This window comes from Cyprinodon variegatus, unplaced genomic scaffold (genome assembly GCF_000732505.1).
Source record: "Cyprinodon variegatus isolate N-32 unplaced genomic scaffold, C_variegatus-1.0 Scaffold598, whole genome shotgun sequence".
NCBI lineage: Eukaryota > Metazoa > Chordata > Actinopteri > Cyprinodontiformes > Cyprinodontidae > Cyprinodon > Cyprinodon variegatus.
Window position 1 is genome coordinate 255,014 of NW_015151051.1, and position 14,717 is coordinate 269,730.

General features: G+C 38.1%; 1 protein-coding gene across 1 annotated transcript in view; it reads left to right on the forward strand.

Annotated features, from left to right (window-relative positions):
* Positions 1-14,717, forward strand: part of syn3 (synapsin III) — a 141,177-nt gene that overhangs the window by 29,492 nt on the left and 96,968 nt on the right. Inside the window, exons 3-4 of the mRNA XM_015392602.1 lie at positions 1,913-1,970; positions 13,757-13,848. Of these exons, the coding sequence (XP_015248088.1) occupies positions 1,913-1,970; positions 13,757-13,848 (150 nt within the window). The remainder of the gene's footprint in view (positions 1-1,912; positions 1,971-13,756; positions 13,849-14,717) is intronic.

Consider the following 14,717-nt stretch of genomic DNA (forward strand, 5'->3'; position numbering starts at 1 on the left):
GATATCAAAAAAGTACTCCAGAGTGTTGTTCAGCATGGGGGTGAGTAGAAAATGAAGGCTAATCATGTTTTGGGTGTACTATTCCTTTAAAGTGTTTTTGAGAATAGCTTTGCTGTTTTCAGATTTTATTTTAATTCATTTTATTTTTTCCCCACATTTTGTAAATAAATAATAAAAAAAAACTTCCACAGTTTTTTTATATTCAAATTTATATTTATATATATACTTTTTACAGATTTTATACTTTCCTTTTTAAAATTTTTTTTTTCCAATAGCCGTTGTGGTTTCCGGATTTCTTTCTTTCACTTCGAGCCAAATGAAAACTCACTCCTGACGCGACATTGACCAATAAAATGTCCTTAACATCCAGCCGACCAATAGAAATATGTTCTGCTTATAACTAAAGACCATCTCCACAAATGAAGAGAATAAAAATTGTAAATTTCAATCTGAAAAACACTTTAAAAAATGTGAAAATATAAAATCTGTAAAAAGATGTTCAGAAAGAATCAGCAAAATGAATCCTTTAAAGAGTTAAAATTTGGATACATTTCTCCAAATATTCCTTTGATTGAATCAATTCTGAATTGCATTTTTTTTTTCATATTTCAATTAACAAAATATGTACAAAATTGACTCCATACTGGAACAGCATTATAGCCATTTATAGCCTCTTAAAGGAGGCACTGACCAATGATGATGTGTAGTTTCATAAACGGTTGAATAATTACCGACTGCAGAAGATGAAAGAAAAGAGCTTTAGGTAGAGATGACTGAGGAAGGATTTTAGAAGAATCAGGAAAGTGTGCAGGACACGGCGTCTTAAGGTCTGTAAAAATGTTGTTAAATAGAAGTGAAACGTTTCATTAGATAAAGCAGGCTAAACAGGCTGCCGTAGCACCCAAAGGCTTCTAACCTAAATAACCAGCAACTCAACATTTCCGCCCGAAGGATGTGACAGATTGTTAACCGCCCTGCGAATGCCAAAGGTCAAAGTTCACCTCCAAGCCACATGGAAAAGCTGGACTTCAAACATAAGCAAAGACATAATGAGTAAGCAGAAGGGAGAAACTTTAAATAACTTTAAATACCAGAGAAGCTTTACGGCGTTATTTTTAAATGACAGGGAGGATTTTTTTAACTTGTTAAAGAATCGGAGCAGATGCTGAAACACCAACAGTAGAGCCTTCCTTAACCAAAGAGATACATTTAAAATGTTCCCACTGTCCTTGAAGGGTCCTTGGCTGGTCCTTGGCTGGTCCCTTGGCTGGTCCTTGGTTGGTTCTTGGTTGGTTCTTGGTTGGTCCTTAGCTGGTCCTTAGCTGGTCCTTTGGCTGGTCCTTTGGCTGGTCCTTGGTTGGTCCTTGGTTGGTTCTTGGTTGGTCCTTAGCTGGTCCTTAGCTGGTCCTTGGTTGGTTCGTGGTTGGTCCTTAGCTGGTCCTTGGTTGGTCCTTAGCTGGTCCTTAGCTGGTCCTTGGTTGGTTCGTGGTTGGTCCTTAGCTGGTCCTTGGTTGGTCCTTGGCTGGTCCTTGGCTGGTCATTGGCTGGTCCTTGGTTGGTCCTTGGTTGGTCCTTGGCTGGTCCTTGGTTGGTCCTTGGCTGGTCCATGATATTTATGAAAAAAGTTTTTGAGAGTGACTTCAAACCGGAGGAATGAGCCCAAACTCCAGCAAACTCATGAGAAGTCTGTGAAAGTAGACTGTAAACGCTTTCAAGTCATACAATTTAAAAAGTAGTTCTATGAAAAAAGTATGTAAAATTTTAAGCAGTTTAATTTCTCTAAAAAACATTGAAAAGTTCATAATTTCCTACAGTAAGGAAAAAAATGTCAATATCTGTAAATAATATATTTCATGTGTAAGTAAATCCTTCTTTTTTTAATAATCCTTTTATCTGTGATTCCTTCATCCAGGGCCAAGTATTTTCGGGGGAAGAAGCTGAACGGCGAGTATGAGATTCGAGTTGAGCAGGTATGTCACATTATTTAGCTGTGAGGTTTTTTTGGGGTTATTTCACCAGTTATTTGTATATTTAGAGGCTAAAATTGTTTCCTTTTTCTTTCAAATTGACTTAAACTCATTGTGTCATGATTCTGCCCTTTGGGGACTTTTGGTTCTGTTTACATTTTCTTGTTTGTTTTCATTTACATTGTTTTTATTCTTGTTTTCTGACATTCTAGTTGTTTCTCGTTATATTTAAGCTGTGCTGTGTTTTTTGTGTTACTCTTTGCTGCCCTCTTGTGCCAGTCTTTCTCCTTGCTCCCTTCTAGTTACTTCTATCCACACCTGCTCCCAATGAGCTGATCAGCCCAGTCTTTGGCTACGTTCACATTGTAGCCTAAAGTGACCCAAATCCGATTTTTTTGCCCATATGCGACCTGGATCTGATCTTTTCATGACACTCTGAACAACAAAGATCTGATTTTTTCCAATGCGACCCAGGTCACTTGGCTATGTGGTTCTGAATCGATACGAATCTGATCTTTTCAACTGCGACCTGTGTCTGAAAGGCCACAACGTCATTAATACCCGACAAAGGTCACTATTCTGCTACGCAGAAGCGGCAAAATAAAAACAACAACCATGGCAGATGATGATGCGGAGAGCAGTATTTATGTTTAAGCATATTGAAAAGATTGAGTTTTTATGGTTGGAAAAGACCGCTAGATGCGCCCCGGCGCTACCATCCATGTTAACTTCCGTAAAAAGAGCGCGCTGGCCTATGACGTCATTGCGTCCGGTACTGCGCATGCGGGACGCTTGCGTTGTATGACTGCAGTTCACACAGGAGATCACATACAAGTCACATATATTGGCAAATATGAACGGCAACGCAAAAAAAATCGCATTTCACAAAAAAAATCGGATTTCACAAAAAAAAATCGGAATTGAGCAGTGTGAACATAGCCTTAGTTCAGTCTCCCGTTTATACTTTTCCTGTGCATTCCCTCAGTGCTCGTTTCTCGTCGTTTCTTTGCTCCTCATGTGTGTTTTACCTGACTTTTGTTTTTTGGTTTTCTGTATTTTGTTATTTTTTTGGATATTTTCCTCAGTTGCTCAATTTTGGATTATTAAATCTGCAAGAAACCACTTTAGCTTCCGTCTCTGCATTTGGGTCCTCTTCAAACCTCCACACAATCTGACACGTTGTAATTATTTTTAAACCCTTAAATCCCTCAAACTCTTACTGGTACTTTAAGTCCTGTGGCAGATCCATCGCAGACAACTAATACATTTTGTTGTAGTTCTAGCAGTAAGATTTGGCTTATTTATCTTCTAAAAAGTATTTCCTTTACACTAGTTTGTAAAAGCACTTAAAACAAATTTTCCTTCAAATGATTTAATGATACCTACCTTTTTAATGACAGAAACAGTCAAAGTGATTCTTCCTCAGACATTAACCTACTTAGCTAAAATAATAAGCAGTTCAAAATCAGACTAGAGGTATTTCAAACTGAATTCCCAGAAACATGTTTGTGTGTCTAGACTTCAAGCATCGTCAGCAGCTTCAGCTCTACCTCACAGAACCGTCTGGTTACCCATCTGCTAGCCGGCGTTAAGATGGACGCCGCTGGTGGCGGTTTATGGGGAAGGAAATAAAGCAAACACAAAGAGCCGGATGGGGATTATTTCATACGCCGTGGTTTTCCCTTTTATCTGGGACGGTTTGAGAGACTTCTCTGTTTAATCTTACTTGCTTTGTTTGGAATCGCCATAAATTGTTGTTTATCTTGACAGATTTGTGAAGGCCTGCTAGTGGTTTAGGGATCAATGAGCCTCCAGTACCAAGCAGTAACTGACCTACTTAGATCTTGTTGGAACCAAAGCTCCATGGATAAAAGGTCAGCTTGCTAATTGCCATCAGCAGCCAGAATGGTCACCGACTGTCTGTCCCTTTTGCTGAGCTTTAGGAAGACTGTGTGAAAAGCAAGAAACGTGCAACATGATGACCAAAGCTTCTGCTCTCCATGTTCTATTAAATCCCACTCTATCTTCAGCCAGTCTCCTTTTACCAGCATTAGTGTTTTTCTCACCTTCTCATGTCTTTACACCTTGTGGTTATACCACATAAATCTGTACGGATTAACGTTTGACTCAGGAAATCAAATGCTGTCTCTAATAATGTTTGATGAGCTCCTTCAATCAGACCCACATCATCATCATCATCATCAAACCTCCATTCTGGTTTTCTTTCTGCCTTATAACCCCTTGAACCCTACGGACCCACCGGTGGGTCCAGCTGCTACGTGACCTCGTAATTTTACCAAACCCCCAGTATTGATGTAAAAAACACATTTGGCACAGTTTGGTGACATTTATGGATAAATGTGTCAAAATGGCCTCTCCGCCTAAGAAATTTCTTACTAATACCATTCTAAAATAAATATGATTCATCTAATTGAGTCCAAATTTGGTATATTTTTACACAACATTTAGATTTAAAAGTCTGTACTACTTTTTTGTGCTATAAATAATATTTTGGTAGTGTTTTGCAATGTTTATTTCAAAGAAAATTTTGGCGAGGTTCAAAAAATGCAAAATATTTTGTATTTTGTCCCTAATATTTCAGGCAGGGTCAAAGCTACAATGGTGCTGACACCAGAAAACCATTCTATGACATCTTACCTTTACAGACGTACCAAAAGTTTCTTCTTAAATCTAATAGCTGTGAGGCTATAAGTGATTTACTTTTGTGTGTTTTTGTCAGGCAGAAATTTATTTATACCTCCTTAGGGTGTAAGAGGATAAGGTGTGACCAGGCTTTGCACAGCATGTCCAGATTGATCTAATGAAAACCTTCCAGAGTAAATAAAAAAGAAACGTTTCTGTTTACTTCTTATATAACAGGAATCTCTGTTTTCAGGAACTTTTTCTTACTTCTAAGTGTCTAAAACGGCTTAAAAGCTGTGAGACAAAATATTCAGACAAAAGTCATCCAGAATTTCACCAACTCACTCGAATTGTTAGGACCAGGGATGCAGGCAGTTGTGGGTGGTCAATAGAGGGCGCTCTTCTGCCCTTTTCTGGTGGGTGTGGCCATCTCTGTCGGCCCGCCTTGTCTCCTGGTGATCAGGGTTTCCTCTAGTTATCTGGGTCCAGGATCCCGTAGGGCGAGTCTGTGGCCACCCACACCTGCTATTATGCATATTTTCCTTCTGAAGAAGCTTATTAAATCCTTTATACATGAGATTGCCCATACTTTCATACAAGACCCCAGGAGTTTGATACCAGGTGTTCACAGATACTTTCTAATATTAATACTAAAACTAAGCTGCTTCTACAGATAAACACCACCCAGAATAATGTTGCTTTTTGCTGTAATGTTCTCTGTTTCCTGTTCCTCTCACTCATACAGGTGTGGAAACAGACTTCTAGGAGTTACTGTATATATTCTGGATGGTCTATTTGTGATGTTTTGATTTATTTTCTCTCTTTTAACGCGTTTTGTCTCTTTTTCTCTCTCTTCTCAGTTCTTATATCTTCCTTCCTTCTCACCTCCCTTTCCTTCTCCATGGTCGTTGTATTCGATTTTACGTCAAAATTATTTTCAATAGTTCCATATAAAAGTACCAAGGCACCAGTCATACGGGTCTGACTGTGAAAGCAAAGCTGCTTATCTCGCGTTGGGACATCTATTCCCACAGCTACACTGGCGAAACAGGAAAAATAAAAATAGCAGCGCTCTGATCAGTTTAGAGAACTTATCTCCCTCTGCTTTATTTTAACGTCACAGTTTGGACCAAGATTTCACAAAAAAAGAAGAATTTCAGAATCTTCATTTCCTTGGAAAATCTAAAAGTGAAATTAAACATTAAATCTAATCTGGTTACAGGTTAAAATGCTGTTTGGGATTCAGAAATGTTTGATATCAGATGAGTAAAAAACATAAGAAAAATAATATTAATCCTTCGTATTGTCTCATCTCGTGATCCATATTTTCTATCATGGTAACTTTCTTTTTTTTACTCGTTCATCCGTAAAACTTTGTGTTTGTATTTTGAAAGCCAGTCCTAACTGGAACAATCTGGAACAAGGGGCAGCACTGTTGTTCAGGCAGCATCTGCTCAGCAGCTGTGTGACTCGGCTTTTATTGACACTTGTTTTGATGGCAGCCATGTTGCTCTCAGGCGGTCGGCTCGTCGTTATCAGTAGCCTGCTTTTTTTTCCAGCTCGTTTTCACGTCTGACATGTGGCTCCTCTACAGGATGAGCTCATCGCAGATGATTTCTACTGGGAGCAGATATTTGATTTAACCAACTCTCCTTAAGCTATGGAGTGACTTTTCTTCCATCATTGTTGCAAGAAAATGTTTTTTAAAAGAAAAAACAAATATTTTTTTAATTATATTTTTCTTTTTTCCTTTCTTTTTGAAGATTTTATATTTCTAGAATTTTTTTTTGTTTTCCAATTTCCCCCCAAAAATGTTTGTTTTTCAGATTAAGTTTTGCGAATGTCATTCGTTTTCAAATTAAGTTTTCCAGATTACATTCACTTCACTTCAGAGGGGCGGGGCTTTCGTCTGGATCAAGGAGAGAAAGCACATTTCTATTGGTCTATTTTATGTTGGCAACAGTGGTCAGTGTGAGCGTTTCTTTGGGCTCAAGGTGACCTGTAAAATGCTACTTTGTAAAAAGTAATTTTTAAAACTCAATCTGAACACTAAAAATAATCTAGAAATAAGTAAAAATTTCTTAAATTAAGTGTATTTACCCTTAATTTGAGTAGGTAAATGAAATGATTTGCCAATGGAATGACTATTCTTACTCTTAGAATAAGATATTTAGATAAAATGCACTTGAAATAAGACAATATAATTGCGTTTTCTTATTTTAAATGTAAATTGTTTTGTTCCATTGGCAAAATGTCTCTTTAACCTTCTCAATTTAAGAACAAATGCACTTATTTTAAGAACAAATGACTTATATAGAGTTTGATTTTTTCCAGTGAAAAATGTCTTCTTCAGAATATGTTCAAATTAGAAAATATAAATCTGTAAAAATAATCTTTAGAAAAACTATTTAGACAGAAATGAAAAGGAAATAAATATATAAATTAAAATCTGTGGAAACGGCAAAGTTACTTTGAAAACCTTTATTTTGCTTAAGAAGTTTCTCAGGTTTTTATTTCTTAATAGTATTTTTTTCCTGAATTGTATTTACCAAACTTGTTCTTTGCTTGCAATAATAATGGAAACATTTTACTCCATACAAAAGTTCTAAAACTGTAAAGCAAAAACAACCATTAAACATGATGCTAAACTTTGAAGAGCATCTTTTTAGATGAATCTGATAAAAACTGATAAATAAGAACGACTGTCAGTGAAGTTAATACAGATATTTGATAATGTTTAAATCTTTTAGCCATACATGTTGATAAAATGCTAATTTTCCTGATACTTGTTTGTTTTCTTTAAGTTGCTATCTATGTTTTTATGTCTAATTGTCTATAAGTATGCAAACATAAGAACAATTTCCCAGGAATAAATAAAATGCTTATAAGCTTCTCTTTTATGGCTCTAATCAGGAAAAAAAGCGTCTTTCTTAAAGCATCCGAGTTCAAACTGAGTCCGAGTTAAACTTGTCCGTAACCCTGAAGCCCAAACTCACTTCTTATTAGCGGCTGATCCAAAGGCCTTTCTGGATTCACTGTGGATGGAGCTCAAACACATGAGAAGAAACGGCTCTGACAGCATCGCTGCGATGTATCACTTCCTGTTTTTCTTTCCCAGGGCAAGGAGCGCCGTCTGAATGAGGAACCATCACGGTATCCATGGTGATGAGGAAAAACCTCTTGTTCTGGCTTCTAGGCCTTCTGGGCAACAAGCGCTTGATCTATTACTGCCCAATGACAATGGCTGTTAGCGCTCCTCTTCTCCTGAAGCAGCCAATCAGAGAAGCCAGAAGGTGGCCTACGCTCTTTTTAATTTTTTTTTTTTTCTGCAGCCAGTCAGCTTATTCTCCTGAATGTTTGGGATGGGATTTATTTAGGAGGAGGAATTTGCTAAACTGTTTGCGAGTATATTATGTTTTATGTTTCTCACATGGTGCGTGAAAAACTGAGTTTATAAACAACTTATTTTTTTGATTGCGGATTTTAGATTAATTTATTAATCAATAAGTTACATCCGTTCTTGCGATACTTTATTTTATTTAATTCAATCTTTACCAGTTTGAACAAAATTGTCTTAAAATATTAAATGCCAGTCAAAGCCTAGAGATTTGTAGAAAGAAGCTGATTAAAGTTAATGATGGCAGTCAAAAGTTAAGATTTGCTTCAATATCCTTCCACACATTTGTTGTACAATTCTGATATTATATATCCCCTGTTGGGGTTGCAAATATGTTATTGAATTAAATCATATTCGTATTGCCATATATTGTTCTGTGTATACATGCTGTCGGTTAGAGCTTTAAATGAGCTCAGATCAAACGGATTTAATTTAAAAATGATTGAATATTCTAGTAAGAATCAACTAAAATAAGTTTTTATGAAGACAAAGAAGATAAAAATCAGGGATGAAAACCATATTCAGAGAAACAAAAGAACGATATCCCAGTAAGGCATGATTTTATCTGTGAAAACCAACGTTTATCTTGAAGAATTTAAAATTAGGTCAAATTACCTTTTAACTAAATTAGAGGAAACCACATTATAATGTAAATCCAACAGGTAAATTAAACACTATTTGGCAACATAATGTTTAATAAACTGAGTCAGAAACCAAATAAGCTTTAAATAATTGGTTCCTAACCTCCTGTGATTAAGCTAGTAGCTAGCAGGCCGGAGGATATTCATAGATCAAAGGACTCTTTGATCATATTTTGGTAATCATAATTGATGAGCATACGATAAAATCCATAAACATTATCGTTATTATTACCATTAATGTTTGAACCAGTGGAGTTCAAAACGCGCCACCATGCGACCCAAAAAATTATAATTTACCTGAAAATCTTTTCCCTAAATTTGCCCGACCTATAACCTCTGCTGATCTCCATTTTGGAAAAGGCTATGTTGCCTGTCGCTACCCGATCCGTACCGGTAGCACGATCCGTACCATCAGCTCATTTGCGCCTGCGCGAACAGAATAACTTCCAGGTCGCCAAAAAATAATGTAATTACGGTACTGAAAAAACTTTATTTATATCCTTAAATAATTAAAGAATACTAAACTACACCTTAAAGACAATATTGAAGACTTTTCTGGAAGAAATGGATGCTTTTTAAATTCAATCCATTGTATTGCTTGACGTCATTTTTCTGGAATAAAAATCAAAATTTTCGGGAAATGTTCCCTTATCAATGAAAAACTGCAGGTCACGAAAGGTAGCAAATGAATCCATTGTGGGATCAGAACTGCTGGAGTGCATAGTTAAGTACAGAGTAAATCAAATATTTAAACAAATTTAAATATATACGCTGTGTGACGTATATTTGCGCATGCTCAGAGCAGTCAAAGTAACTATCACAAGGCGATTGAACTTTTTTATGTATTTCTGTTTTTTTATTTTTAGAAAGTGAAATATTGACGAAAATACAAAGATATACAAAAAGAAACCCATGCCTCTAAAAAATACAAAAGAATAAAAAAGTAAGAAAAAGGAAATATTGCCACCGGAAGTTATTCTGTTTGCGCACGCGCAAATGAGCTGATGGTACGGATCGTGCTTCCGGTACGGATCGGGTAATGACATTGCTTCCAGTTTTAGCAGCTTAACATGGCAGCATCCTCAAAGACAGAGTTAATTGGAGTTTATAAATGTCTCCTCAACGATGTGGGAGGCAGGGTCCCATCCTACAGCCTCCACCTGAGATGAGGCCATCTCTGGAGGTGGCAGCATGGGAAGATGATGGAGAAGTCTGCAGTGTAGAGGCTGAAGAGGAACGGTTCCAGCACTGTTCCCTGTGGGACCCCCGCACTGCAGACCAACCTATCTGAACCACAGCCCTCTGTTCTCACACACTGTGAAGGGCCAGTCAGGTAGTCCAGAACCCACTGGGACATTTGCTGGTCCACACCTGGCAGCTCCAGCTTGGTCATTAGGAGTCCTGGTTGGATGGTGTTGAAAGCTCTGGAGAAATGAAAGGACATGATCCTCACAGTCAGAGTCAGAGCTCGGTGCAGGAGGAAGACGATGGCATCATCTTCCTCAATCCCATGTTTAAAGTTGACCCAAAGTTTCTCCTGTCTAAGAATTTCATGCTTCACGCAAATGTTTCCACAACAAAGCGGCTACAGAAGGTTTCTGCCTCACGCATTTTCACTATTTGTTTATGAAGGACTTCATCCATCAGGCCTTCAGTCATAGATCTACTTCTGTGATTAGATGAGAGCCAAATGCCGTTAGCCATGTGAGGTGCATGTGTTCTTAAAGGAAAACCTCGCTTATTGATTCCTCAATGACTCTGAAAGTCATTTTTCCTCGATGATTGTCAGTTTGTTTCAAAGAGTAAATGTTTCAAAACATTTACTCTGTTTCTGAATCTTCTGGGCGTCTGTGTCGGATCGACGGCGGTGATTGACTCTGACTCAGGATTCTCTCAGTTTAAATGAAATGCAGCTGGACATTTTGAAAGCTGTTCTGTTGGGTTGTTGACCTTGACCTGCCTTTTTCTGTGTTTTTCCACACATGGTCAGCAGGCTACTTGTTCAGGGTCCATTTAATCCTCCATGTTTTTGCTATGTCTCATTGTTGGAAGGAATTTTAAAGAATAACAAATGGCGGTTATTTCTGTCTGAGGTCGACCTGCTGCCGTTTAGCATAGCGCTGCAGGATTCTCTACCTGCTGCACAGGAATGTTTAGAGGAATGCTGCCTGAGCCTGACACTGTTTCCTCAGTGAGCAGAAAAACTCTGCTGATTCAGACAGATTGGAGACGAGCTCAGAATAAAATAAATAAAATCCAACTGCATGTCAACTTTTTCTTTTGCCAGTCTGAATATAAAGAAAAATAAATTAGTGGAGCAACAGGGCTGTGAGACTGAGATTTAAAGTAGGGCTGAACCAGATTAGAGTGCTGAGGTGGAACTCATCTATGGAGACATCTGTTTTCCAGAAGGAGAACCTCTACCTGCATTTAATCCACTCCCAGAAATCAAACACCAGCAGCTTAAGTCATAAAACAATTAAACTCTTATTCCTGCTGTTAGAAACTCCTGCACTTTCAAAACTGTTTAATTCCCTAAAGAAATTGGAGGAATTTTGTTCCATTATCATAGGAATGTCATGGTTCTCCCCTTTTGGGATTCTTTATTTATTTTCCATTCTATTCCAGCAGTCTTTAGTTACTCTCTGCTGCCCCCTGGTGCTTGTTTCCTTTCCCCTTGGCTTCCTTCTAGTTAGTTCCACTCACACCTGCTCCATATTCAGCTCATTAGTCCATCCTTTGTTCTGTTCCCCTTATATACTCCACCTGTGCAGTCACTCAATGCTGCTTCCTGGTTGTTTTTTAAGTTGTCTCCTCGTCTCTGGCTCCACATGTGAGTTTTCCACTGAAGTTTTCTGGTTTTTGGTTCTTTGTATTTTGCATTTTTGAATGTCTGCCTCAGTTTTTTATTAAATCAACAATAACTCATCTCTGCACTTGGGTCGTTAAGCAACTTCAACCCCATTGTTGACAAGGACGAGATCTTTTTTTAGATGGACAAGAGAAAATTCAATCCAGTAATGAAACAAAACAAAAAAAATTTTACTTACCCACATTTTTTGTTTTCTGGACTTTTTCATTTCATAATTTATTTCAGATTCATTTTTTTTCTCTTTTTCAGATTCATTTTTTAAAATATCAGATTTTTTAAATTCTATATTACAGACCACATTATCTTTACTGCTGCCGGGCTTTACTTTATTGGTCTGCAGGACATTTGCAACATTTTTATTGGTCAAGAGCGAATGTTTGTAGTGGGCTTAAAGTGAAGAGATTGTGGTCTAAAAAACACAAATAAAATAAAGCAATTCATAAAAAGTTGTGTCAAAACCAGAGCAAACACTTTCTACCGTTAAATCTAAAACAAAACTGATGCAGAACGGTAATTGAACCATGAGCTGCCCTCTGTTAGAACTATTGGGGCTTTAGGGTGATTGATTTTTATCTTTATAGAACAGGGAGGGGCTGAATCACCTTATGTAGTAAAAACTATGAAGTTATGAGGCAGTTTTAACTTTACTGACTATAAATGTAACAATTAGCAGTGAAAAGGCTGCTGGTCACTAGTTTACAATGATTTACAGTAATACCCTTCACTTTGGACATGCTATGTACTTTCCAGCTGCTTGTTCCGGGCGTACGCTGGACGAGTTTTTGCCCTTTAAGGCCCGATTCTCCAGTCGTGTGAGAATATTTTGTTTTAGCCTTATGGTGCTTTCTGCGTGGTGTACAGGGGGTAACGAGGGGCGATCAGTTCTAACGACCACCTCCCCATCAGGAATCGTAAGGTCGGCAGAAAATCAAACATGGTTGAAATTCAGGCGGCCGTTCTGAGGCGTTCCTGGAAAATTACTGCTGTTGAAGCAGTGAAACTGAATAATCTAACAACAATGAAAAACCAGAGCAGGAAAGTTAGAAAGACACCTAATTATCTACGCAGAGAGAATTTAGAACAGCTGTGGCACAAAGAAAGCAGAGAAGCTGGAAGAGAAACCAGTTTCACAAGAACGCGAGTACGGACTTCAGACGGGCTAACGTTAGCCCCGGCTAGCTTCATTTTTTTTTAAATTTTTTTTTTCTGCATTAAATCAGTAAATGGGCCATATAGTGACGCTTTAAATATAATAATTAAATAATGTTCTCGCGTCAGATGATCGTAAAATGTACTTTTACTGAACAACGGCGACAGAAAGGAGAACTTTTAACCTAATACCCTGAGCTCTTTGAGCGCTAACCTGGAAGCTGCTGCTGCCGCAGTGCATGCTGGGACAGCTGTCAGTCTGGAGAACGGACAGGTCTGCTCTGATGCATGCTGGGTAAAGAGGGAGGGGCCAGAACAACATCCGGGGACTTTGTCCGTTCGCGGTCTGCTGTTTTAGTGAATTGGAACAGCGCTAGGGCTGAGGATGATGACGTTTCACGAGGACACGAGAACGCACAAGTAGACAGGGCTGAAGACAAGTTCATATAAAGGGAGCTGATATTAAAAACAAAAAGACAGCATAAAAAAAATAGCTTAATAAACTAAACACAAAAGGAAAAACTGAAATTGAACCTCTTACTTACAATAACTGCTATAGAGAAATAAACTGTGTATGGGAGAACCTAAGGAATACAAATGAAAGCCAAAATTGCTACTCTTTTATTTTTTTGGAGGAAAAAGAAATCTCTTGATAACAAGTTTTACGAGAACATTTTGCAGGCTTGGTTTTGCTGTTTGGTCCCACACATCCTGAGATTCCTTTCCCAGAAGTGGAGTTGTTGTCCCGTCCTTTTGAGAATCTCTGGGAGTTTGCCTGAGTCATTAAGTAGCCAAGTTACGGCCTTTCACAAGGCCCTCACTGTCCTGGAGGCCAGAGATTGGGGATAACTCAATTTGCCTTCTCTGACCAGCTCGCTCTGTCTCTCCAAGTCTCGTCTGCTGCTCCGGTCCGTGCAAATGCAGAACGGCACAATGACGTAAAGCAATTGGCTTTAATGTTATATAGATGTATTGCTGTCACCAGGCCAAGAGAAAAAGCAACATTGAGTCAAGGAGTTCATCTGTGGTACATAAATGTGACCTCATGTTGCTATAAAATCCTGGCTTTTATTTTCCTTTTTCCCAGGCGGAGTTCTCAGAGATCAACTTGGCCTCTTATGTCAACTCAGGATGTATGGTGGACATGCAGGTCAACAAAGGCGGCTCCAAAGTTGTCAGGTGAGTTTTTTTTTGAGTTAATGGATTTAAAGGATGATGCAACTTTGTCAGGGGAGCTAGAAATCTGCTTCTCCTTTCCTCTGATTATATTAGCCATTTACAGACGACATCATTATAAAACCCATGAAGGTAATCTAATCAAACTGTAAATAGTTGCATCCTGGTCATAAGAGCAACCACAGCAACTTCTGTGACAGAAAATAACTTGAAGATTTTTTTTGTGCAATATATGACCACAAAAACAATTTCTTTAGTGCCTTCATAAAAGATCAGTAATGAGATGAAAAACCAAAGGGGCAGGAATGGCTCTCAGCCAGTTTGGTGAAGTAACTGCTGAGAGAAATAAAAGAAAAACAACTGACCCTGGCAGAAAAAAATGACCTGCCATTGCTAGCGTTGTTAATTTCACTGGTTTCCATTTTCAGCAGTGGCACGGCGCAGTATTTTAAAGTGCTGCCATCATTCCGATGTCAGTGTGTGAATTACTGCAAGCATAAGAGGCCTGACTGATCTGTTCTAATTCTTTAGAGGTCAAAGAACTTTTCTGGGTTATTTATGACCTGAGAAAACTTCAGGAAAAAGTATGTTGAGGATTTCCTGAAACCTGCCTAAAATATTTTGATAAAGTTTAAAGTTTGAGTTTTTTTAGTTTATCCTCAGATATCTTTAAAGTGATGCTGCTATAGACTCAGGCTGCTTGAGGACATAAGGACCACTTTTCATCACTTTGATTAATTCTACATCTATTCATCAATTTTGTATCATTTGTTGGTTCAGCAGCTAAATTTATGTTCTCTGCTTTTTCTCATCATAGCAGCTTCCTCTGGCAGATAAATGGACTCCTGTAATCTATTTTTATTGCAATAAAA